The sequence below is a fragment of the Taudactylus pleione genome, unplaced genomic scaffold (genome assembly GCF_031769625.1).
Source record: "Taudactylus pleione unplaced genomic scaffold, aTauple2 ptg000541l, whole genome shotgun sequence".
NCBI classification, from domain to species: Eukaryota; Metazoa; Chordata; class Amphibia; order Anura; family Myobatrachidae; genus Taudactylus; species Taudactylus pleione.
The window spans coordinates 3089014-3113927 of record NW_028284943.1 but is presented as its reverse complement, the minus strand read 5'-3'; the positions used below and the strand labels follow the sequence as shown (position 1 = coordinate 3113927).

Sequence of the window (24914 nt, the reverse complement as noted above, 5' to 3'; positions counted from 1 at the left end):
AAACGACTGCAAAAACCCACTCAATCTAATACCTGTAATGTGTCAATTTAAAAAAAAAAAGAGAAAAAAAAATGCTTGCTAAGGGCCTAAATATTGGTTGAGCTTTAAAAGTACATTAAAACTGTTTCATAAGACATTGCTGACATGGGTTGTTAAGAGGGGGGGGGGGGGGGGTACTGTCCCTCTTGTGTTCACAGCAAATGTGGTCATTAGATGATCTCTTAAGTGGCCCATATAACTGAGCTGCAGTTCCCCGTTCTGCCGACGCCAAAGCTACCTATTTGCAGACATCGATCGGTGCTCTGGCGGATCGGGGAAATCCGAAGTTAAAAATCCCCTGACTCGCCGATACTGGCCATATTTGGAATGGGTTTTCTGTTTTTCGATGTTAATAATCCCGATTTCCCCCAGCCCCGAGCTGCAATATGTCAGATATATGGGGGACCTTTACACTTGGGTAAAATGCTCCTGCTCCAATTTTTTTTTTTTTTTTAAATTTATTAACAAAATAAGCTTCCAGAGTTAGTGATGTGTTCCCCAAAAAATTTCATAAAATTGGAGCAGCCCTCAAAATGTGCGTTAGAAAGTGTATTTAGCTGGTCACTGCTGCCCTTTTATTTGGGAGGTTTTCTCATGGCCTAAAGATATATGCAGTGGTCACAGCTGGAGATCTCAAAGGCTCAAAAATATGGATAAAGACACCATAAGTGAGCAGTATAGGTATTCATTCTCCCTACTGGTTAGATACTTGAGTGAATCTGAGTACCTTATTTATCAGAGGATCCCTGCATATATACTGTTTCTGGTGTTTTCTATCTACACCTAGCCCACACCACCTGATAGGGGACCAGGTGTGTACAGAGGTTATATGTGCTTACCCAACAAAGATGGATATTCTGATCCATAAGGTTCTCGTTGGAAGAACTGTAATGGTTAACATGTAAGCATTGGATTATATACAGGAAGAGGTTAGAAAGGAAGAAAAATCTGATCTAGTGTGTTGGGTTTAAGCTTCTTAATGTTATTTACTGTTCTTGTGCCTGTTGGTAAGCCATCACATACTGTGTGCTTATGAAGAGCCTGCTTTAAGAAAAATTTCCTAAAAAGTGATACTTATCAATAAAGGTAGACTGACAGCTATTCCGGCATGGTAACACTTTATTAATGTTAAATGGCAGTTTTACCCTAAGATTCTGTTTGAGTAGCCCAGTTGTCCTGTTTTGAAAATGCTCCTGGTGTATGATCTCTATTGAACGTTAGTCCATTTCTGTGACATTTCTGCTGTTTTTGTTTCTTGAATATTATCCTAGGTTAATACTAGACCACTTTAGCAAATCAATTATGGTACCAAAACTCGGGTATACTAACTGGATATACTAAACGTGCTGGTGAACAGCTACAATGTAAACGTTCCTCAAAGTAGTTTAATATCCTTAAAAACAAGGTTTACCATACAGAATGTTTTTTTTTTTCTCCCACTACATAAGACTGTTCTACCCTTCCTGGGAGTGTTAATTCCTATGGCAAGGTTGATGTTTGGCTGCTTGGTGTAAGCCTGGTTCACCTTCAAAAAAAAAAAAAAAAAAAGACAAAATAAACTTGTTATTTGTAGTCTTAACGGAATAAAGACTGGAGAGTACCCATGGGCTGTGGACATCGTACAAATGCCAAGGTTCCCAAACCTTAATAAAGAAAAGAGAAATCCTGCGAGACACTCAGGATGTGTAAATCATGCACCGCAAACCAGGTAACAGAATTCCCTAATACTGCTCTCCGCACGTCAATGTAATGTCAAATGCATTCTAACCAGACAGCAGCATAATGTTTGTTTACTGGTCTTTCTGACTGACTCCACGATTGCTGCTGTCTGGATAAACTGTTGCCGGCTGTGAATATAAATATTAATCTCCATATAAACTGTGATAGCAGATTGAGCATTATCCGCAAACCTTGCCAAAAAGTTTTAAAAGCCATTATGTAAAATATCAAATTGTAACCATTCCTACTTTAATGCTAGTTGACATAAAAAGGTTTCCAAGTTGCCTTTAATGCCAATAGATATTAAATCTGCTACCTTTTATAATAAAAAAAAAAAACTGCTCAGTTATTTAAACTCAAACACCCATTTTAATCTCCTCACTTTTAATTTTTATTTTTTTTCCATCCATGACCTAAATGTTTTCTACTGAGCTGACTTTTGTTTTTTTCTCTCTTGCTTTACAGGTGGTGGTTGTCAGTTTGTCTGAAGTTTGTTTCACAGGTGGGTGCTATAGAAATGTTATAATCCTTCCCTTACACACACTGTACATGTGGCACTGCAGAAAGCCTGCCATTTATGATTACGAAGACTGAAAACTAAGCCTGAGGGGGGCACTATACACAGTGATGGGTAGCTTAATTGATTGGACCGTAGTGGTCCGAATGCTTATTTTTAAACACTGCAGCTTATACCACTTTTACACCGAATTTCCGGGACAATTTCGATTGTCATTTACTCCAGGTTTTCATTCCAACCAGACAGATATGACAGATAATTGTATAGTGTATGCCCTGCATAACCTGTGTTGGATTGCAATCACTCGACCCGGCAATCCAACCCTTTACCCTTTTACACCAAGGGGCTACCTGGTTTAACCCTGCAATAACCTTCGTTTTAGATCTGGTGTAAAAGCAGTAATGGGGAGGTATTTATCACAGCTTTGAGTGTGATAAAATTGTGATAAAGTACTACCCAGTCGGCTTCTAACTTACATATTACAGGCTGTGTTTGATAAAGGACAGTTAGGAGCTGATTGGTACTTTTATCTCAATTTATCTCTCTCCAAGCTTTGAAAAATACCCCCCTTAGCATTCTTTAGTGTGCACAATCTCAGGGCAGTCAGTGTAATACATGAAGAGCAGTCTATTGAAAGTAGGTACTACTCACTTGGAGGTAGTAGTGGAGGTCGGTAAGTGTTCTTGGCATTCTGCTTTACTGTTGTATTTCAGTCACTTTAAAAATAGCATCCTGCAGTAATGACACCTGGAAATGCAAAGTTTGTTTAGGAAAGCTTTGAATAACTGCGCTAAGTAAAGAATATCAACTCGTGTACATATAACTCCAATGTGTGCACTCACTGTGTATTGGAAACACGAGTACACAGTGCACCTTAATTTCTACTTCAGGGTCCATAGGGTATCCACAGGATACCTTGGGGTATAGGTGTGACGTCAGTCGCAGGGCACCAAAGAGTTAAGCTTTCAGCCTCCCAGGATGCACTGGGTCCCCCTCCTATACCCCGCCCCCGAGCCAAGGCACCTCAGTTTAGTTTGGTGCCCGGCCGGAGTCAGGTGCACCTGTTGGAGTGGGGGCTAGAAGAGCCCCTGAAGCTTTTTCTTCATGCAGCTGTGGCTGCACATCTGGATGAACAGCACGGACAGTCAGTCCTGACGTCCATGCTGTCTTCCCTACACCCCGCCGGTACCAGAACGCCGGTACTGATTCGGGGATGCTGGTGGGCATCTGGGGTCACAGCTAGCGGTGACCCCAGATGTTCCGGACCATGGCCGGATTCAAGGGGGACAGAGGTAAGCAGCGGTGTCCCGCGGTGGGTCCCCGCTGATCACGTGGTCCTAAGTCCCCAGGCAGGGGGCTCCCTGGGGACTGGCTGCAGCGTGGAGCCAGGCGACCAACCTGCGCTTCCACTACCCCCTGGGACAGCGGACCGCAGCAGAGCGGTAGCGCTGCGGCGTCCCAGGGGTTAAATGCATGCCAGGGGAGTGCGCCTTCCCTGTCTCACAGCCGGCGCCTCCCCCACTGCACACAGCCCTCTCTGCACTGTGCTGACTGGCCCTGTGTCAGCGCTCCTCCCCCAGGCCAGCCTCCTCTCTGCTCCTCGGCGGCCATCTTCTCCAACGCATGGTGAACGCTGCTGGAAGCACTGGACGGAAGCATCGTGGTCTGGCTCCCCCCGCATACCTCTCCTCCGCTGTGGTCAGGTCTGTGTATGCAGCGCTGTGTCCTACCAGGCCCTGTGTCTGTATAGTTGAGTGATCAGCGCTGTTAGTGCAGGAATTGATTTTCTTTGCATTGTATGTGACTGTGCTAGCGCTGCCTGTAACTTTTCTTCTCTAAACTGTCAGCTTTATTACTGTCCCTGTTCTTTCTGCTAAGCCCTTGCGGTGCTGTGCTGCAGGGTGGTCTCTCGCCTATTTAATATATAATTGGTGAGAAGGGTCACATACGTGGTGCCATCATGTCTGAAAGTGATTTTCCCCTCCGGCTACAGTGTACCACGTGTAAAGTACCGTTAGCGGAGGGGGAGGGTAGCGCGGAGGGCCTTTGCCGGCAGTGTTTGTCCATGGCGCGGCCTCTTACGGTTACAGCACCGGTACAGGAGCCGCCCTGGGCTTGTTTCGCTCAGGCGCTAACAGCTTTAGTGGGCCAGTTAGCTCCGCAGCCCGCGTTTACTCCGATGGGTTTGTCCCAGCAGTCTGTGGTGTTGTCACCCATGCAGGGTTTCCCACAACAATTGGTGGTACCCCACAGTCTCCCTATTTCCCCGCTCCCGGTTTCTTAGGAGCCAGCGTGGGTTAACTCCCTGACGAGTTCTGTACAGCACTTGTCGGATGTATTGCAAGGGGAGTCTGTGATGCGGCCTCATAAACGTCCGGTGGCGTCTGTCCGCTCCTTATGAGGATGACGAAGGGACGTCTGATGATGGGGAGATTCTGGATCCTTACGATCAGGAACCTCTCCATACTAAGGACGCTGATGCTAAGTCCAAAGTATATATTCCTGGACTTATTCGGGCGGTCTGCACAGCCTTGGTGATTGAGGACGAAGTTCCCCCAGCGGCTAAGTCTAAATATGCCTTTTTCAAAGATGTGAAGGGCGATGCCACAGTCTTTCCTCTTTCGGGTCAGTTGGTGGACCATTTCGAGGAGGCGTGGAAACAACCTGGCAAAAGATACCAGCCGCAGAGACGCCTGGCGGTGGCTTATCCGTTCGCGGATAATTATTTTGCTAAGTGGGAATCCCCTCCACAGGTGGATTCTCACGTGACCTGTCTTGTCCGTAGTGCCACATTGCCGATGCCATCCATGTCCTCCCTTAAGGATGCTACGGACCGCAAGGTGGAAATCTGCCTGAAGTCCGCTTATTCCCTTGCGGGGGGGCAGCACGGCCGGCTATGGCCATTTGCTGGGTTGCCTGAGCGATGGAGCGCTGGGCGGATTCATTAGAGGCTTCTTTTGATTCCGACTGTCCGGCCGAACATGCGGAGTTGATTGGCAATCTCCGTGATTCGGCCACTTACATCAACGAGACGGCTCTAGACATTAGTACTCTGGTGTCTAGAATTTCTTCAGCAGCGGTAGCTGCTCGTCGCACCTTGTGGCTGCGATCCTGGAAGGCGGACGCAGATTCCAAGAAGGGTCTGGAAGCCTTGCCGTTTACCGGAGAAGTTCTCTTCGGTCCGGATCTAGATAAGATTGTGGCCACGCTGGTGGCAGCCAAATCGGCTTGTCGGCCGTTGCTCCTTCTGGTTCTGGACCATCGTCCTTTCGGTCATCTAGGGCCCAGGGCAGGCCCAAACCACAGTCGTTTCCTCGTCAGGCTGGCCCTAGGATATCGGTCAAGCCCCGGAAGCAGGCATGGAGTACCAGACGTCCGGCCCCCAAGCCAGATGACAAGCCTGCGGCCTGACGGTCCGGGCCTCCCTTTGGGGGATCCCAGGGTGGGAGGCCGCCTGCTGCAGTTCGCCCAGTGTTGGTCGGTCACTACGACAGACACTTGGGTTCTGGAGGTGGTCTCCCACGGGTACGCCCTCTCCTTCCGGCACAGACCCCCGGCTCGATTCTTCACCACGGGTCTAGGCTACGGAGCTGCGGAAGGTATTGCACACTATGCTCCAGGCTGGAGTTATAGTGCCTCTTCCATTCTCCCAGAGGGGCCAGGGTTTCTATTCAAATCTTTTTTTGGTACAGAAACCCAATGGGTCGTATCGTCCGATTCTCAACCTCAAAGCACTCAGCAAGTCTTTGCGGGTCCCGAAGTTTCGGATGGAGACCCTACGGTCCATCATTCTGGCGCTGGAACCGGGGGACTACATGGTGTCATTGGACATACAGGACGCTTACCTGCATGTCCCTATTCTTTTGCGCCATCAACAGTTCCTCAGGTTTGCAATCCGCAGCGACCACTTCCAGTTTCGGGTGTTACCTTTTGGCCTGGCGACAGCACCGCGTGTGTTCACCAAGGTGATGGCTGTCATGGCGGCTTCTCTGCGGCTGCAGGGAGTCCGCATGTTGCCGTACTTGGACGACCTGTTATTAGTGGCGGGATCTCCAGAGCTCCTGTTACGCCACTTAGACCTGACCATTGCCCTGCTGCAACGGCACGGCTGGTTAATCAACTGGCAGAAGTCCACTCTAATCCCGTCTCGGAGGATTCTGCATCTTGGAGCCTTATTGGACTCGGGACAGCAAAAGCTCTTCGTGATGGAGGACAAGATCTCTGCTTTACAGTCAAGGGTGCGCAGTTGTCTGCACAGCCGCCAGGTGTCTCTACACTCGGCGATGAGGTTCCTGGGCTCCATGGTGTCGGTGTTCGACATGGTGGAATATGCCCAGTTTCACTCCAGACCTCTGCAGCACCTGATCCTGTCAAAGTGGAACGGGCTGCCTCAGTCTCTGAAGTCCCAGACGATTGTGTTCACCCCGGAGGTTCGCCTGTCCCTTGCTTGGTGGTTACAGACGACCCACCTCAGCGAGGGACGTCCGTTCTGGATTCCAAATTGGGTCCTGTTGACAACGGACGCCAGTCTTCGGGGCTGGGGAGCAGTTTCGGGTCCACATCTGTTCCAGGGCAGGTGGACTCCGACAGAAGCGGAGCTTCCAATCAATATCTTGGAACTCCGTGCGGTCTTCAATGCTCTCCAGCAGGCACATCGGTTTCTCCAGGTCACCCGGTACAGGTCCAGTCGGACAACGCTACCACCGTGGCCTACATAAACAGGCAAGGAGGAACCCGAAGCCGGGCGGCTCTCGTAGAGGTGTCTCGGATCCTGGTTTGGGCGGAGCGCAATCTTCCGGCCATATCAGCGGTCTTCATCCCGGGAGTGCTCAATTGGGAGGCGGACTTTCTAAGTCGCCAGGACGTTCATCCGGGGGAATGGTCCCTGCACCCGGACGTTTTTCAACTACTGGTGGACAGATGGGGTCTTCCAGAGATCGACCTCATGGCGTCCCGGCACAACAACAAGTTGCCGGTGTACGGGTCTCGCACAAGAGACGAAGGGGCGTCTGGTGGATGCTCTGTCCGTCCGGTGGACGTTCCTGTTCGCATACCTGTTCCCTCCGGTCTCCCTTCTTCCACGGGTAATCCGGAAATTCAAACAGGAAGGAGGGACGCTCCTGTTGATAGCTCCCGCGTGGCCCAGACGGCACTGGTTCTCAGACCTTCAGGGTCTGTCCGTGGACATCTGCGGCTGCCGCTACGACCGGACCTCTTGTCTCAGGGTCCTTGTCGTCACCCGGACCTGGCGTGGCTGTTGAGACGGCCATGCTGAGGTCCCGGGGGTTTTCCAGCGCTGTGGTGCATACCATGTTGCGAGCTCGGAAACAGTCTTCCGCGAGGATATACCATCGCGTGTGGCATACGTTCTTCCAGTGGTGTCGACCGAGAGGTTATGCACCGCGGGAGTTTCGTCTGTCTCGGATTCTCGCCTTCCTGCAAGCGGGACTAGATCATGGGCTTCGCCTTGCTTCTTTGAAGGTACAGGTTTCGGCCCTGTCTGTCTGGTTTCACCGTAGGATTGCTACAATCCCGGATGTGCGCACCTTTATGCAAGGTGTTGTCCGCATTCAGCCGCCCTTTGTTCCACCTGTGGCGCCTTGGGATTTGGCTGTGGTCCTGAGGGCTCTCTAAGGACCGCCGTTTGAACCACTGGGCTCAGTGGATCTTAAATGGCTAACAGCTAAGACTGTTTTCCTTCTGGCTATTGCTTCGGCCAGACGTGTTTCTGAGTTAGGGGCTCTTTCTTGTAGACCCCCTTTCTTGGTTTTTCATGGGAACAGGGCAGTGCTCCGCACTCGGCCCGAGTTTCTTCCCAAAGTTGTTTCCCAGTTTCATGTTAACGAGGAAATCGTTGTTCCGGCCTTTAACTCACCTGGTCTTTCTGTGGGTGAGGCCTCTTTGGATGTTGTGCGGGCCTTAAGGACTTATGTTGACCGCACTTCTTCGTTTAGGAAGTCGGACGCTTTGTTTGTCCTCTATGGCTTCCGTAAAAAGGGTTGGCCTGCTTCAAAGCAAACTTTGGCAGCCTGGATCCGTATGGCTATTTCTGAAGCTTATCTTCATGAAGGCCTGCCGGTTCCTCCTTCTGTGAAGGCTCATTCCACTAGGTCTGTGGGTCCTTCGTGGGCAGCTCGACGTGGTGCCTCTGCAGTCCAGGTCTGCAAGGCTGCTACGTGGTCCTCTGTCCATATCTTCGTGAGGTATTACAGGTTTGACACCTTCGCCTCTCAGGATGCTTCCTTCGGGCGGCGGATTCTCCTTTCAGCACAGGAGCGTCCCCACCCTTAAAGGATACTGCTTTGGGACATCCCCAAGGTATCCTGTGGATACCCTATGGACCCTGAAGTAGAAAATATGAGATATGGTAAGAACTTACCCTTGTTATCTCTATTTCTACGAAGTCCATAGGGTTCCACAGGACTCTCGCCCTGTCGCACCTGTGCTGCAGATGGGCTTTGCTCTGGTCACCGGTTTTCCGTCTCCCTCTGGTGAGAATGTGATTCTTGTGTGTGTCCAGATCTTTGTTCTCTCTCTTCCTTCTCCTCCTCCGGCCTATGGCTTGGTAACTAACTGAGGTGCCTTGGCTCGGGGGCGGGGTATAGGAGGGGGACCCAGTGCATCCTGGGAGGCTGAAAGCTTAACTCTTTGGTGCCCTGCGACTGACGTCACACCTATACCCCAAGGTATCCTGTGGAACCCTATGGACTTCGTAGAAATAGAGATAACAAGGGTAAGTTCTTACCATATCTCATATTATTCCATAATTAAAATAAAAAATTTTTATATTATGTATTTGGGGACACTGCAACCATGGGTCACTGGACGGACTCTTAACAGCCTTGACTATTGCAACCTCCTGCTTTCTGGTCTTCACACCACTTTAGTCTACATTTTGTTGCCAGTATTTGCCGCTCTGTCGGCCTCACCATTCTGCCAACTACATCACTAGCTACCCATCCACATTAGTATGATTTAAACTCCTCACCCTCCCATGTAAAGTCTTCAGTCGTAATGCTCCGATATTACCAGCCTAATTTCTGTTCTCACAACCTCCTGCCTCACCTGAACTCAAAAGGCATCCACACCAGTGTTTCCCAACTCCAGTCCTCAGGGCCCCCTAACTGTTTTACAGATCTCTTCAGTACAACAAGTGAAATAATTATCTCCACCTTTTTGGAGCTTTTAAAATGTCTCAGCCAATAATGAATACACCTGTACACCAACTAGGAGATCTGTAAAACATGTACTGTTATGGGGTCCCTGAGGACTAGAGCTGGGAAACACTGATCTAATTTCAATTGAGCCCTTAAGACTCTCCTCTTCATCAAAGCCTCTCAGACCTCCAAACTCATTACTCCACCTACTATCTTTCCCCTTGTGGGCAGCGCTTTCTTCCCTCATTCTGAACACCTAGCACTCTCTGTGGCATTAGTGCGTTTAGTTTCCAGTCTCCCTTTCCCCAACGACTACACTGAACAAATCAACAGATTTGACCGCAAACTAACCGTAAAGTACTTCCTATCCAACAAAACCACCTCAGAAACCAACCCTGACAAATTCAAGCTCACAACACTAAGACCACCTTCCAAATTCTTCCCCAGCCATCTTAAAGGACATTTCATCAACACCTTCGAACACATGGTAACGGAAGACATGAACAAACTTGACACCCGAATCAAACACCGTAACCCTAACCTCACGGCAGGCGAACGCAGTGCACTCACAGAACTCAAAACTGACACCAACCTCATAATTAAACCAGCTGATAAGGGAGGGGGAATAGTACTCTTGAACAAAACCGATTACATCACAGAATCCCTACGCATACTACAAGACACAAACACATACGAGACCCTAAGGACAGATCCCACACAACTTTAACATGACACTCAAACACATACTCCAAAACGGACTAGACAAAGGTATCTTGAACAAACACGAATACAACTTCATATACAACTCCAACCCCATCATTCCAGTTTTCTACTATCTCCCGAAAATACACAAAAGCATCACCAATACACCAGGCAGACCAATCATATCCGGCATCAATTCCATATCAAGCAACCTCTCACAATACATTGACCATTTCCTGCAACCACACGTCAAACGCCAACGATCACACCTCCAGGACACCACCCATGTACTCAAAATCCTCGACAACATAACATGGGGTGATGACCACTGGCTGGTCACCAGCGATGTTACATCACTCTACACTGTAATCAATCACACACAAGGACTCGACAGCATCAACGAACACCTCAAACACGACGATTCACTGGAACCAGACCAATTATCCTTCATTCTACAAGGCATTGACTACATCCTTTCACATAACTATTTCTGGTTCAATGGGGAGTTTTTCCTGCAGAGGACTGGCACCGCCATGGGGACGAAGTTCACGCCCAGCTATGCGAACCTGTTCATGAGTAGCTGGGAAGGCTCCCACATATGGACGGGCCATGGCTGGGACGCGAACTTGGTCCTATGGACGAGGTACATCGACGACGTCCTCTGCATCTGGAAAGGCCCCCTCAACACATGACTTGACTTCATCAAGTACATCAATGATAACGATAGAAACCTCCATTTCACGACACACTACAGCCAGACATCAGTCAACTTCCTCGACTTGGAAGTCTTCATTGAAAACCAACAGATACATACCAGAACCTACCAAAAACCAGTGGACATCAACAGCTACATCCTATCCACCAGTGGTCACCACCCCACCTGGCTTGACAATATCCCCACAGGACAATTCAAACGCATTAGACGCAACTGCACAAGACTCAGACTACAAGGAACAAGCCAACACCCTCAAAAAACAATTTTTGGACAAAGCATACAAACCAGACAAGTTAGAACGCACCCTCATACAAATAGGTAAAGAAGACAGACAGCCACTTCTTGACTACAAACAAAAACCACAAGATATACAGAACAACATCCCATTTATCACGCAATACAACACACACGCAAACAGCATAAAACGCATCGTGAACAAACATTGGCACCTACTACTACAAGACGAACAACTCATCGACATCTTACCCAGCAAACCAAAAGTCATCTACCGGAAAGCCCCCAACATACAGAACCAACTGGTACGCAATCACATCCCACCCCTGCAACATTCACAAACTACCCTGGACAACTCTAGACCCACACAAGGTTTTTTCCACTGCGGTACGTGCACCAACTGTACCACCTTGAAATATCGCAGCACCAGACCCACCACATCATTCACATCAACACAGACAGGAGAAACATACAAAATACAGGAACACAACATGCAACACCACGAACGTCATATATCTTATACAATGCCCCTGCAACCGACAATACATCGGCAGAACCACCAGACCACTTAAAACCAGGATCCAAGAACACCTCAGAAACATCACGAAACAGACAGACAACCACAGCATACTGATACACTTCCAAGAACACCACCATAGCAACACGACAGGCATCAGATTCACAGGCATTAAACACATCAAGAAAAACTGGAGGGGGGGGACCACACAAAGACCCTAAACAAGGAGGAACTCCGGTGGATCTTCACCCTCAAAACACTAGCACCCAAAGGACTAAACATCGATAACTAGATTAAATCAGTCATCTCCAAATGAACACGGCCACCATATACTTGACACATTAACAACACCGATCCCCGCGTACTCAACCTCTTAAAATGTCAAGACAATCTGACCTTCCACCCTCTGACCATCCAAACCCCCCCCTCCACTAAATCATCTACCACCTCCCCCTACCACCCTCATCAAGCCATACTCACCTTCAAATGCTGACACCCAGAATCAGTGATCCCCATTCACCCCCCGCATCACCGTTACCTTGACATCCCCTTCCCCAACCAACCCTGCCCTAACACATGCACACCCTGACACCTTGATCACTATCACCCCCATACACCTTATATTGACCGCACCACCCATTCCAACACCCCCACCCACATCCCAAACTGACTCCCCCTGACACAACAGACAGCGGCCCTCACACTTATACACCTAGTCACGACCTCATCCGAGCCACCCCCGTCCCCCTCACCTCATCGCCCAGCACATTAAGCACCCATTACACCCCACTGCCACACACATTTAAGACACACCACGCCCCCCGCTTCTCTATGTTGCTATGGCTCCTGTCTGACACACATCACCGACCCGTAACATGAACACACACCTGCCCCCTACCCCCCCTCACGCTACATTTTATCCCAGCCCCCACACACATTCCTGCCTCTATAGTGACGGCACCCCTCCCCCCCCCCCTCCACAACAAGACCATTTACACACTACTGCACCAAACACATTTCACACACTAAGAACCTATTAGTCAACACACCAACCTTACTCCTCCTCGCCACACGTTAACACACACTTCCCTGTGTCAGTCGATTTAACCACTTGGCCACACCACATACATACTTACACAACTCTGGCATTCCACACATCATGCAGGTTAGCGATACTAACCACTACTCCCACCCTCCCACCACACGCGGCTATCATCTAGACACCATTATACACATAACAGGAATGTCCACTACAGCACTGCCAGCTTGACACATGCCACACGCACCAGTCTTATTCCATCTCCCCCTGCCTGATCACCTAGCCATCATCCCCGGAGAGATGCCCATCCACACCTCTCCGGACCCCTGCGGTCACCCGAGCCACCAACCATCACCCTCATAATCACACACACACACACACACACACACACACACACACACACACACACACACACGTTTGGCCGCCTGCACCATGGGACTAAACTACCACGACAATGCGGTTTCACATCCCCACCTCCACAATAATTGCCTTACACACCCCGGTGCCCCTGACCCCCACCCTACTCGCCACATGCCCCTGCCCGCTCATTAAATCCTACACACAGCACAAAACACTCCGCACACCACCTCCGCCCAACGCACGCCAGAGCCAGCTGTCACCTTAACCCATGCAAACCCTACACAGCACAAGATTGGCTGCCAGCACCACGTGACCACCTCCAACCAACCGCACCCGGTCTCGATCCCCATAGTGCATTAAAGCACACCAGCCCCAGCATACACACCCACATCAGCAGAGCACACGATTGGCTGCTGACACCACATGACCGCCGCTGACCATTCACAGCCGGTCACAATCCCCATAGCAGCCACGTATGCACCCAGACACGAGCCCCAGCTAACACACCCACAGCAGCACAGTAAACCATTGGCTGCCCAAACCACGTGACGTTATCACCCAACCACAGGCTTAGCCTCGCACAATCACCCACGACCTATCAGATACATGGGCCACACCCACTCTTAGCCCTGATTGGTCATCTCCACCACCTGACAAACACAGAACCCGGAAGTTCCACATTTAAACCTCACACATGCATAGCCACACTTCTTACCTCCTTGAAGAAGGCAGAGCCCCTGCCGAAACGCATTGGAGACCCCCTACATTCTGACACCACAGCCAGCTTACACCAGAGCTCTTCATTCCTGCGGAGAACTCGGTCGAGCCTTGCTGCTTCCAGAACCCTCTCTACCCACCACCCGCAGGGCCGCGCTGGGCATCACACCTAGCAAAGCCCTTCGCACCCCTCTTGATCACCACTCCACCTGCTAGACCCAGGCGACCACGCACCGCCCCCTGGGAGCAACCAACACCAGCTCCACTCACAGCTGTTCGTCCAGCAGCAATCCCTAAGCGATCCACACCAGCAGGCACCCACCAGGCAGCGGGAACAGAACGCCAGCAACGCGGTGCACCAAGCCCCACAGTGCACCAGCAAGCCACTACCACACAGAGCTTCCTCCAACCGCTGACACCGCAGCAGCCATCCAACACCGCATCTGCAAAAGGAAACTAACACCAGCTACCAGCAGCCCAAGCATTTTTCACCAACAAATCCTACCGGTAGGTAAGTGACTCCGAGACTTATACCCCTGCGCGGGACGCCGCCAGGGTGTACATCCACATCCGCCAGACCCGCTGCCAACCCACCACTCCCCTCCCCCCGAGACATCCTAAGACTGTTGACCAAAGGTCCAGCAGGGGTAACGTGCCAGTCTATTGAACTGCACGGAAAGGAGCCCCCTAAAAGGGTCCACTCACCTCCCCAGTCTCCACCCACACACATCCCCAAGTGGATCGCTCACCCCACCTGGGTGCCTGGGACCGAACAGGATTAGTACTGTTTTTTTTTCCAATAAACCCTTTGGCCCCCATTTCTGCCTCTTGTCTTCATTTCCTCACCCACCACCTCCAGTCCATTCGACCCCCTTCCCTCCCTACACCCCATCACTCCACACACAACATCGAACACATAAGACCACAACACTATTACTCCAGCATTACACCCATAGGGCGAGCGCACCCTCTACCCGACTACACTGAACCTGTCTGCCCAAGATCATGAGGTGCTGATATAATTCCTACTCCTACTCCACAGAGAAATTTACTTACCGTACTTTTACTGACTATATGAGCTGCTCTACAGGTTACCCTCCCTTCTCCCATTCCAGTCACCCTATGTTTGATTGTATTTTGTGAATTACTGTCATATAATGTCCAATTGTTTTGTTATCCTTGTAAGGAGCTGTGGACATCTTGGGGTAGATTTACTAAAAGTTTTGAAAACAGACAAGTGGATTTGTTGCCCATAGCAACTAATCAGACTAATTTTCTAGAATGCAATAAATGATGGCTATAATCTGATTTACTATGGACCATCAACACCAAAAATAATTAGAGAAGGCATTGATGTGAAATCTGGTTACTATTTATGGACAGTAGTGACCTGGGAATGCAGTACAGTTGGTGTCGACAGACCCGCAATAAAAGCCACTCTTATGGGATGCTGGCGCTCAGGATACCAGCAGCCTGTACCATCGGGTTTAGGATACCGACACCTGTCTGTAAGTATCCTCCCCCTAAACCCAACCAAACCTTCCCCCACCCTAGTGCCTAATCCTCCCCCTAACCCCACTACTTACCATCAGTATGCATGTGCCGGGCTTCTGAGCACAGACAGCCAGGATTTCCTAAATGGTCAGAAGTTGCATATCTCATGCTCTGACGCTAAGAACATAGTTGCTTAGTAGCAGTCTGCTGAGCAGGTCAAGGTGGGCCTATAGTCTTCTCCCTCACTAGGGGCAGAATTGCATGAGGATGTCATATTTGGATCTTGCTGCCACCGCATTGGTGGGCTATAACTCACGAAAGCAATCCTGCCAAAAACTCAGACCCCACACTTTACCTTGTAGTGTTTGCTCTACTCTTCTGTATCGCCTCACAAGGAAGGGTTTCTCATGTGATATTCTTCTGTTTATGACTTGAAGTGTAACTCACGCCTCTATAGTTTACTAGTATTTTACTGTATCTGCAGTTCTGTGGTTTATTATGCATGCAGATGTGCCCTTAAACACAATTGCTGCAGTCTTACTAAATAGCCTTTCTCTTTGTGCCAGGTCCTGTGCCACTTGGGTTGTGCCGAGCATCTTCCCCCTAAAATGCATCTTGGTCACACACAGTTGCGACAAACTGCTTCATGAGACTGCACTGATTCATTTGATATGTGACACTTTCAGATCTGTGGGCTAATAAATCTGCATACAAAGTGCAGAGATTCCGTGGCTTTTTTCTTTACGCCAGATTCTGCTGTACTTTCGTATACAGACTCAGTCGCACATATATAGGTGTTGCATATCAAATGAGTCAGTGCAGTCTCTGGAAGCAGCTTGTCGCTTACAATTGCGACGAAGACTCATTGCTAAGCAAAAAGTCATTCTTACAATACCTGGCGGCTTACTCGCGTCGCATGACTTATTGAGGCTAGGTGTATGAGGACACATCTGTACCTTTAGAGCAATCCTAATTGTGTACTATAGCTGTCTTGTCTTGCTACTCTATCTTGAGCGATCAGGGGACCAGTTCTGTAACAAAGCCTAGTTGGGGTAATTATCTGTTCTATGTGTCAGGTGAAAAAATCTAATGGATGACCTGAGCTGAACACCTTGTATGCAGCTGGGGACTGGCACGTAGAAGCTACTGAAATGGAGCCACCTTGCAAAGTCTGTGGTCCCATCATATTCTTTGCTGCTTGACCTAAGGAGGTAAGTGATGCTACCCCTCTTCCGCAGTGAGCTTAACTGAGGATTTTCAGTCCATAGACACCATTGGAGCCAACTTGCTCATTGAGTTGCTGACTTTAGGGCAGGGGCTGGCCCTCCAACTGCTGTAGAATTGCACATCCCAGCATGCCCTGCCTCAATTTTGCTGTTTAGCCATGAGAAACTGTTGCAGGGCATGCTGGGATGTGTAATTCGACAGCTGTTGGGCCGCTTATTGCCCACCCCTGCTTTAGGGGGTAAATTTACTAAGTCTATTTTAATTGATTTAGATTGATTTCTCCTTCATCCACTAGGGGACACTGGAGCTTCATGACAGTGGGGTATAGACAGTGGGTTGAGTTGAGCCTGGCACTTTAAAAATCTAAAAGTGTGACTGGATCCTCCCCCTCTATGCCCCATCAGCCCCAGTTTTTAGATTTTAGAAACCGGCTTGTGTGTCCGGGTCCCCGCACTTTACTGCTACCCTGCCTATTCTAAATTGAGTAGCATTATTATTATAAAGATTCTGCTCCTCCCTATCTTTGCTCTGTCTGCCACAGTCACTTGAGTAGCATTATTTTTGAAATTATGCTCCTCCCTATTTTCTCCTTCTGTATGTGGTGGTTGTCTGAGTTAAGATGACTTCCAGAACAGACAAAACTGCTTCACAAAAACTTTGCCTGCACTAAGTGCAATAAGAAATTTACCCATGCTCGCTCTGAAGGGTTTTCCCTGTGCGATGCGTGTTAACACGCAGTCTGTCACACCCTCCTTAATAAATAGTTTGGCAGGGGTCATGGCGGATCTTTCTTCAGAATTAGCTGCTTCCCGTAGGAAACGGGAGGCTGCCAGAAATCAACCTGGTACATCTCGCCCTTTTCTAGCGACAGAACCAGCGTGGGTTCTGCGTCTAAAGCTCCTGAGGCTGCGGTAAGTCTGCTGTCTAAGAGGAGGTCACTTCCGGCAGTTCTCCAGTTAGATGAGGAATCTGTAGCAGATCACTCATCTCAGGAGGAGGAAGGGGAAATGCTGGACATATCGGATGTAGAGGCTTCCTCACAAGAACCTGATGCAATGCAGGGTGTTGATGCACTCATCCTAGCAGTGAGGGAAGATTTCTGGCCCTGAAGCTCCAGAATCGTTAGAAAACGTCTGTGTCTTGGCAAACAAGGAGTCTGTCACATTCCCTGTTTCTCTCCAGTTAGACGAACAGATGACTGTAGTCTGGCAGAATCCAGACCATAAATTTCAGATTCCTAGGTGTTTTTTCTCCCTTTACCTGTTTCCAGAGGAAAATAGAAAACGATAGGAGACCCCGCCACCGGTGGATTCTTCGGTTTCTCTGTTAAAGAAAACCATGTTACCCATTCCAGGAGCTACTACGTTAAAGGAAAGCTCAGAGCGGAAATTAGAATCTACTCTGAAATCCATTTATACGGCTGTAGGTGCACTTCTCCGGCCTGCCTTGGTAGGCTTTTGGGTCAACAAGGCAGTGGAGAAGTGGGCAGAGCAATTGACGGAAGGTCTAAAGTCCCAACACCCCGCGGGCGGATCTGATTACTTTGGCAGAGCATATTCAGGAATCCGCAGTATACTTGGGAGACGCCTCCAGAGATATTGGCCAGGTAGGCTCTAGGATCTCTGCTTCGGCAGTCGCTGCTCGCTGAACACTTTGGCTTCGTACCTGGCAAGCGGATGCGGAGTCCAAAAGAGCGGTTGAAGCTCTTCCTTTCACAGGCGATATTTTATTTGGTCCGGACTTGGACAAGTGGATCTCACTGGCCACTGGGGGTAAGAGTACTTTTCTACCTTCCTCAGCACCTACTCCACATCGATCGTTTAAAGGACCTTGCTTTCATTCCTTTCGAGCTCCAGCGAGATTTCAGGGTCGACCGCGAGGTTAGTCTTCTGCAGGGCCAGGAGGTCGCTCTAGAGGACGTAAAGCGTCTAATACCCGCCGTCCAGATCCCAAGCCAGACGGACCATCTGTTAGCAGGTCTGAATTTGGAATTGGACCTTAGTCACTACGGACGCCAGCCTCCGCAGATGGGGAGCTGTGGTCCTGGACAATCACTTCCAGGGGCGTTGATCGCGGCAGGAATCCCTCATCGATCAATGTTCTCGAACTGCGGGCAGTCTACAGAGCCTTGATACAGGCTGCTCCTCTACTCCGAGGACTTCCGGTTCGCATACAATCAGACAACGCCACGGCCGTGGCGTACATAAATCGACAAGGAGGAACCCGCAGTCATCTGGAAATGAGAGGCCAGCCGCATACTTCTGTGGGCAGAAAACACGTCGAGGCCATCTCCGCAGTATTCATTCTGGGAGTCGACAACTGGGAAGCGGATTACCTCAGTCGTCAGGATCTTCACCCCGGGGAGTGGTCCCTTCATCCCGAGCTCTTCCTTCAACTAGTTCACAGATGGGGGAGACCACAGATAGATCTGATGGCGTCCCGGACAAATCATCAACTACCCCTTTACTGCTCCAGGACCAGGGGTCCGGCAGCGGTGGGAGCGGATGCTTTACTGTTTCCTTGGCCGTACAGCCTTGTATACCTGTTCCCACCATGTCCGCTTCTCCCTCGGATTCTCAAGCGGATCAAACGAGAGTCGTCCAGTCATGCTAGTGGCTCCGGATTGACCTCGCCGGGTTTTTTACTCCGATCTCGTATTCCTTCTAGCAGACGAACCTTGGCCTCTTCCACTGCGGTCGGACCTTCTACAGCAGGGTCTGTTTGTGTACACAGATTTACGGCGGCTTAATTTGATGGCGTGGCCATTTGAGATCGCCATCCTAAGAAGCCATGATGTCCCTTGGGCGGTAATTCCTACCATGCTTGGGGCTAGAAAACCAGTGACATCAGCGCATTATCGCATTTGGAAGACTTGTATCTCCTGGTGTGAAGGTCGTGGATCTTCCACTTCATCCTTTCATTTACCGCTTCGTCTTTTTCTTCAAAAAGGACTTGATGCGGGTCTACGCCTGGGATCGCTTAAAGTACAGATTTCTGCTCTTTCTATTTTTTTCCTGCGTCTTCTAGCTCTGATTCCGGAGGTTCAGACCTTTTTTCAAGGGGTACGGAGTTCAGCCCCCCTTTGTGCCTCCAACAGCTCCTTGGGACCTGAACCTCGTTTTATCCTTCCTTCAGTCGTCCACGTTTGAGCCTTTGCAGGACGTGGAAATGAAGTATTTAACTTGGAAGATGATCCTTTTATTGGCCCTGGCTTCGGTTAGACGAGTGTCGGAACTTGGAGCTTTGTCCTGCCGTTCCCCTTACTTTTTCACGGTGATAGGGCAGAACTTCGTACTCTACTTTCCTTTTTGCCCAAGGTGGTCTCGGCGTTTCATCTGAACCAGCCGATTGTGGTACCAGCCTTGTCGGACTCTTCGGGGATTCTCACTCCTTGGATGATGATCGGGCACTTCGCATTTATGTGGCCCGTACTGAAGGACTACGTAAATCAGAGGCTCTGTTTGTCCTTTATGATGCTAATCGGCGTAGCTGGCCTGCGTCTAAGAAGACTTCGGCCAGGTGGATTCGTCTGACTATTCGTCAGGCATATGTTGCTTCTGCTCGACCTCCGCCGGTATCCATCTTTCCGCATTCTACGCGCTCTGTGGGTACTTCTTGGGCGGCACGTAGAGGTGCCTCAGGTTCACAGCTTTGTAGAGCAGCTACGTGGTCTTCAGTACATACTTTTGTACGTTTCTATAGATTTGACACTTTCGCGGCTTCTGCTTCGAGTTTTGGTCGCAGTGTCTTGCAGGGCGTTCAGCTGTTTGCTTACAGTTCCTTGTTCTGCTTCAGTTCTATTGCAGTTTTGGTCCGTTCTGGTTGTGTGACTGTTTATTCCTGCAGCCTGTTGGGTTTCTACCGTACGTCAGTATGTTGGACTGAGTTTCTTTCCTGTTCTCCTTCTCTGAGAACAGACAGAATGACAGTCTCCTCTCGGGCTCAGTTCTTAAAACTGGGGCTGATGGGGCATAGAGGGGGAGGAGCCAGTCACACTTTTAGATTTTTAAAGTGCCAGGCTCAACTCAACCCACCGTCTATACCCCACTGTCATGAAGCTCCAGTGTCCCCTGTGGAATCTGAGAAATGGACTTAACGGTAAGTACCAAAATCCTGTGTTTTTTGTTTGTTTGTTTGTTTTTTTTTTTTTTATATATGTAATAAACCTCGATGTTTTTCATTGGCTAAATCACACATTTGCTAACACTTATAAATAAAAAGAATCCATTAGTAAATGGGTGATTTAGCCCCTGAAACACTATCGATGATTGATTTAGATTATTCGATTTAAAATACTTACCAGTGAGGAAGCTACACCTAAGGGTAAATGTTTTAGTCTAAAGCTGGCCATACACTGCGATATGCACTGTGCGACGCGATGAGAGGTCCGATATATTGGGCATTCCCCACACATGGTGCGATCGAGTGGCTGACCACCTGATATGCCGACTCCCCCCACCCGCATAGCGCTGCATTGGATCGCATATCGCATCCCCAGATTGACTAAACCTCCAGTAAGATCTGGGGGTGAGATGTACGACCCTATGGGTGCGCGCTCTGTCCAATATCATGCCCATACACAGTACGATAGAGCAGCCAAATCGTATCAGTCCGTCGGATCGGCTGCTTTATTGCACCGTGCATGGGCACCTTTTAGCCTCAAATGCTTAAATACTGGCCATATTCAATCCTGTGAGGATTCTGCTTTTCCCTCTTTGAAGTTGGGCATATTGTTGGTGGACTCAGACCTTGAAGATCCCTCTTATATTATGAAGAATGTCTTATCAAGATGTTTTGAATACAATATTAGCAGTGTGACAGACTCTTGGGGGCATATTTATTATCTGCCGCTAGACCTGAAAATGACTACTTATTGCCTCTTATTTCAGCAATAAGAAATTATGGCTTGCCCAGGAATAGGGCACTGAAAGGAGCAAGTTTCCCTTGCACCTCTATGGGGTGATGTCGTCACTACCGTATAACGCCGATATGGTGGCACATCGTCTTCATTTGTATACCCCATAATGTTCTAAGCACACTTGGGGCCATATTCAATTAGTTTTGCACCCCTGGTAGTTTTTTGCCAACATCGCGTGTTTTGCATGTGGATAAGTATCAGGTGCACTCCTGCTATTTGCCGTATACAATTGGGACGCGAAAACTGCACCCAGCGAAACCGAAAAAGGCAAAGTCCTGTAAAAAATGGGGAACTCAACCTGACACCCCCCAAAAGATGCACTAACATTGGGGATCACTGTAGATGCCCCTGATTAGCCCTAATGAAGGTATTTGGGGTACTTACTGCGCTAATTAGCACCAATTGACACAACTTAACACAAGTGGTGAAGAATAGCATTAAGCAGTATTTACTTATTTTTTTAAATGACTACTCCCAGCAAGTTTGGGGTACTTGAAAATGGGGACTAGCATATTTTTAAATGGCTAAAGTGAAGTTTTTAAATGTTTAATAATCCACCTGATACAAGCACCTGCAATCATAAGAACACGTGCCCAATAGCTTGGGGACCCCCCAGAAGTCTTTTGCTAGTTTTTAAGTTTGTCCCCAACTTTGAACTTTTTCACCCCCAAAATGAAAGTACTTTTTTGGGGTTTTCTAAAGTGTTTTTTTTTTAAGTGTTTAACTTTGGGGGATTGTCCCATGGGTGCTGGTGGGTTCCCCGACGTTTGCAGCCCAAACCCACAATTCTGCACTTTTTTCCACCTGCTAATCATAGTCGAAACATTACAGCCTATTACATTGCATTGACTTTTTGCGTAAGCAAATTCTTTGGAGTTTAATACGGCGGAAAGTTTCCGCCTGGCGAAATGTCACCCGCAATAGTTTTCCGCGGTTTCTAACTTTACGTGTTTAATTGAATACGGCCCCTAATACACAAGGTATGCTGACCATAGAATTATCCTTTTAGCTAAAGCATATTTAATACTTTTCTGTTAAGTCATGTATATATGGTTTGATTATGAAATGTGTATATTGGTGTAGTACTTTAGTACAGCAAGCACAATAGTACTAGAGAAAACAATCTAATTCTGACTCTCTTTACAGAATGCTTGAGGAACATGGAATGATCAGTTATGGAAGGTGAACATAACCTGTGACCTTTATAAATGGAGATTAATGAGGCTTGTAATAAAATTGTACAATTGCTCTCTGCTTGGAAGTCATGGAAGGTTCAGGCTAGATGAAAGACTGTTTAGTAAAAGGTGGTGTTTATGTTCCATTTAATCTTGTTTACTGGTTTAACTGTAGTGCTGTTGAAAAGTGGACTCCTAAGCTTTTCTGTCAGTTGGGGGATCGAGTCAGGTGTATTAAATATATACTGATTCACATATAAATAATGTGTCACACCGTAGCGCACACTAAAATGATGCACTACACATCTTGTAATAGAATCACAAGACTAAATTAATATCCTGAAATAGCCAATGCATGTACAGTAACTTCATGGCATATTTGAGCATTTGCATATGTGGTTCTGAATAAGTAACACATTTTATATAATTTCTTGTGTTTTGCTATGTAATTCCTTTTTTGATTACAATAAGTCAATCAAGAGTAAGTAGTACTATGCTTTAATTCGTGCCATTACCTGGCTCTTGGGTACGCCATTAGTAATGCTTATTGTCTGAAAGGTTAGTTGCCTATCAATCATGGGTGAGGGATTCACACTGATGATTTCACATATTTCTGCACACTTTTATTGCACATGTTTAAATGTTTTGGAATATTTATCATTTAATTTTTAATCCAGCATATTTCATCTCCGAGTCTTTTCTGCCTTTTTTTTTTTTTTTTATAATAATTGGTGGTGTACTCCTAGAGTAAATAGGGATATATTCTCACCACTAATATAAAACGTCCAGTCCAAGTGCCTAAATCTAAGGAGGGGGGAAGGTTGCCGGTACTTACCGTAATTAATGGTCGTATTTTCACCCTTGCCGGGCTGCCGCTGTCGGGATTGGCCGGCGGTAAATTGTACTGATTCCAGTGTAACATACAGTGGCAATAATAGTTAACAATAGGGGCGATTCAATTCAGCCTGGTGTTGAATAGAGCTAGGAAGGAGTTTCTGGAGCCAATTGACTACGCTGTAAACTCCAAACTAGAGGATTACTGCTATTCCTCCTGAGGTGTGAGCAGAAATCTGACTAACCAGTGCATTGATGCTGGTTTCTGTCTCTATGCCTGTGCTAACAGCATTGTGGCCCGACACTTAAATCAGAGAGTGCTGGCGACTACACACCTGGCTTAAGATGCGGTAACCAGCATCTCCTGACTAAGTGCAGGGCACAGTGTAGTCAATTGAATATATCTGGGAACTCCATCCCAGAGCTATTCAAATTGTGCTGTATTGAATCTTCCCCATAGAGGCTGGAATTAAGGAGCAGTAGCGTGCAGGAACTGTAAAGTTTCAGAATTTGCAGTATTATAGAAATTAGAGTTGGGCAAAATCCAGTCTAAATCCAATTTTAACTCTATCCTTGAAATCACAACCTTCACCATGGCAGGCCAAGCCTGATTGCAGGTCTTGCAAATCATTCTCCCAAATACTACACCCTGTATCAGCTGGCACAGGGGGGGGTGTATTTTATCAGTATGTGCAGCTGTCTTATTAACAGAGGGGTTGTTGCATTGTAGATGGCATTACATTTGCAGACTGACTACACTTCACACCTGAAGAAAGTTTGTCAGAGAAATGAAATCCTCATATTTATAAGGAGATGGTATTTAAGCTCCAGTTTTAACTCTGTATACTTGGAATGAAAATCTTCACAATGCCAGGGTAAGGCCAGATGCTCACTTCATCAGCAGCTTCAGTGTATGCGGCTGCAAATGTGTCCCCACTTTTACCCATTTGAAAATGTAAATTCTTTATGTAAATTGTATAGGTAGGCTGACCTAAGGATGATCATTTGGTGTTATGGGCTCTTTGGGAAGATTTATTTTTTGCTAGGGGAAGAGAATTGAGGAAAGTTGGTACAACTGAAGATTTGTTTCAATGTATTACTTGTTAAAAAAATAAATCTGTAATTAAGATTTGTGGTGTTGTCTTTCATTTTATTGCCATCCAAGTATGTAAATTCATAACACCCCTTAAAAGGGCTTAAAGAAATATCCTACACACTTCAGTGCAACTGGTGAGCTTATGTTGTCTGGCAGACTTCCATTCAAGAAGTGAGAACCTCTCGTGTCAACTTTTTAATTTGCTGTACATCTTGGGTGGCGATCGGTATGAAATACCGCCGGACGAATGTTCAAATCCCAACGTCGGAAGACCGGCACCAGTGAAGATCCCGACAGCAGCTAAGGTAACCTAACCCTCCCATAGGGGTGCCTAACCCCCACCTCTGTAAGTGCCTAAACCTAAGTCTTCCAGGGGGTGTGCCTAACCTTTTCTCAATTTCTTCTGCCTTATGCATGACAGCACAGTGCAAGGAGTCTCCACATAAGACCCAGG

General features: G+C 48.0%; 1 protein-coding gene across 2 annotated transcripts; it reads left to right on the top strand.

Annotated features, from left to right (window-relative positions):
• The first annotated feature begins 190 nt into the window (after positions 1-190).
• On the top strand, positions 191-24495 carry LOC148500892 (uncharacterized). 2 transcript variants are annotated; one of them, XR_015870112.1, is made up of 3 exons: positions 191-2260; positions 16287-16421; positions 22502-24495. XR_015870112.1 is itself a non-coding variant. In XM_088451230.1 (2 exons), the coding sequence occupies exon 1, from the start codon at positions 10744-10746 to the stop codon at positions 11653-11655; it is 912 nt and encodes a 303-aa protein (XP_088307356.1). In that variant the 5' UTR covers positions 8963-10743; the 3' UTR covers positions 11656-16421; positions 22502-24495. The 2 variants fall into 2 exon arrangements, 1 of the variants encoding a protein (XP_088307356.1); XM_088451230.1 differs by lacking the exon at positions 191-2260 and having other exon boundaries at positions 8963-16421.
• The last annotated feature ends 419 nt before the right edge of the window (positions 24496-24914 follow it).

Excerpts from the sequence above, each read along its gene's own strand:
- LOC148500892 (XM_088451230.1), top strand. The coding sequence starts at position 10,744 with ATGGCTGGGACGCGAACTTGGTCCTATGGACGAGGTACATCGACGACG.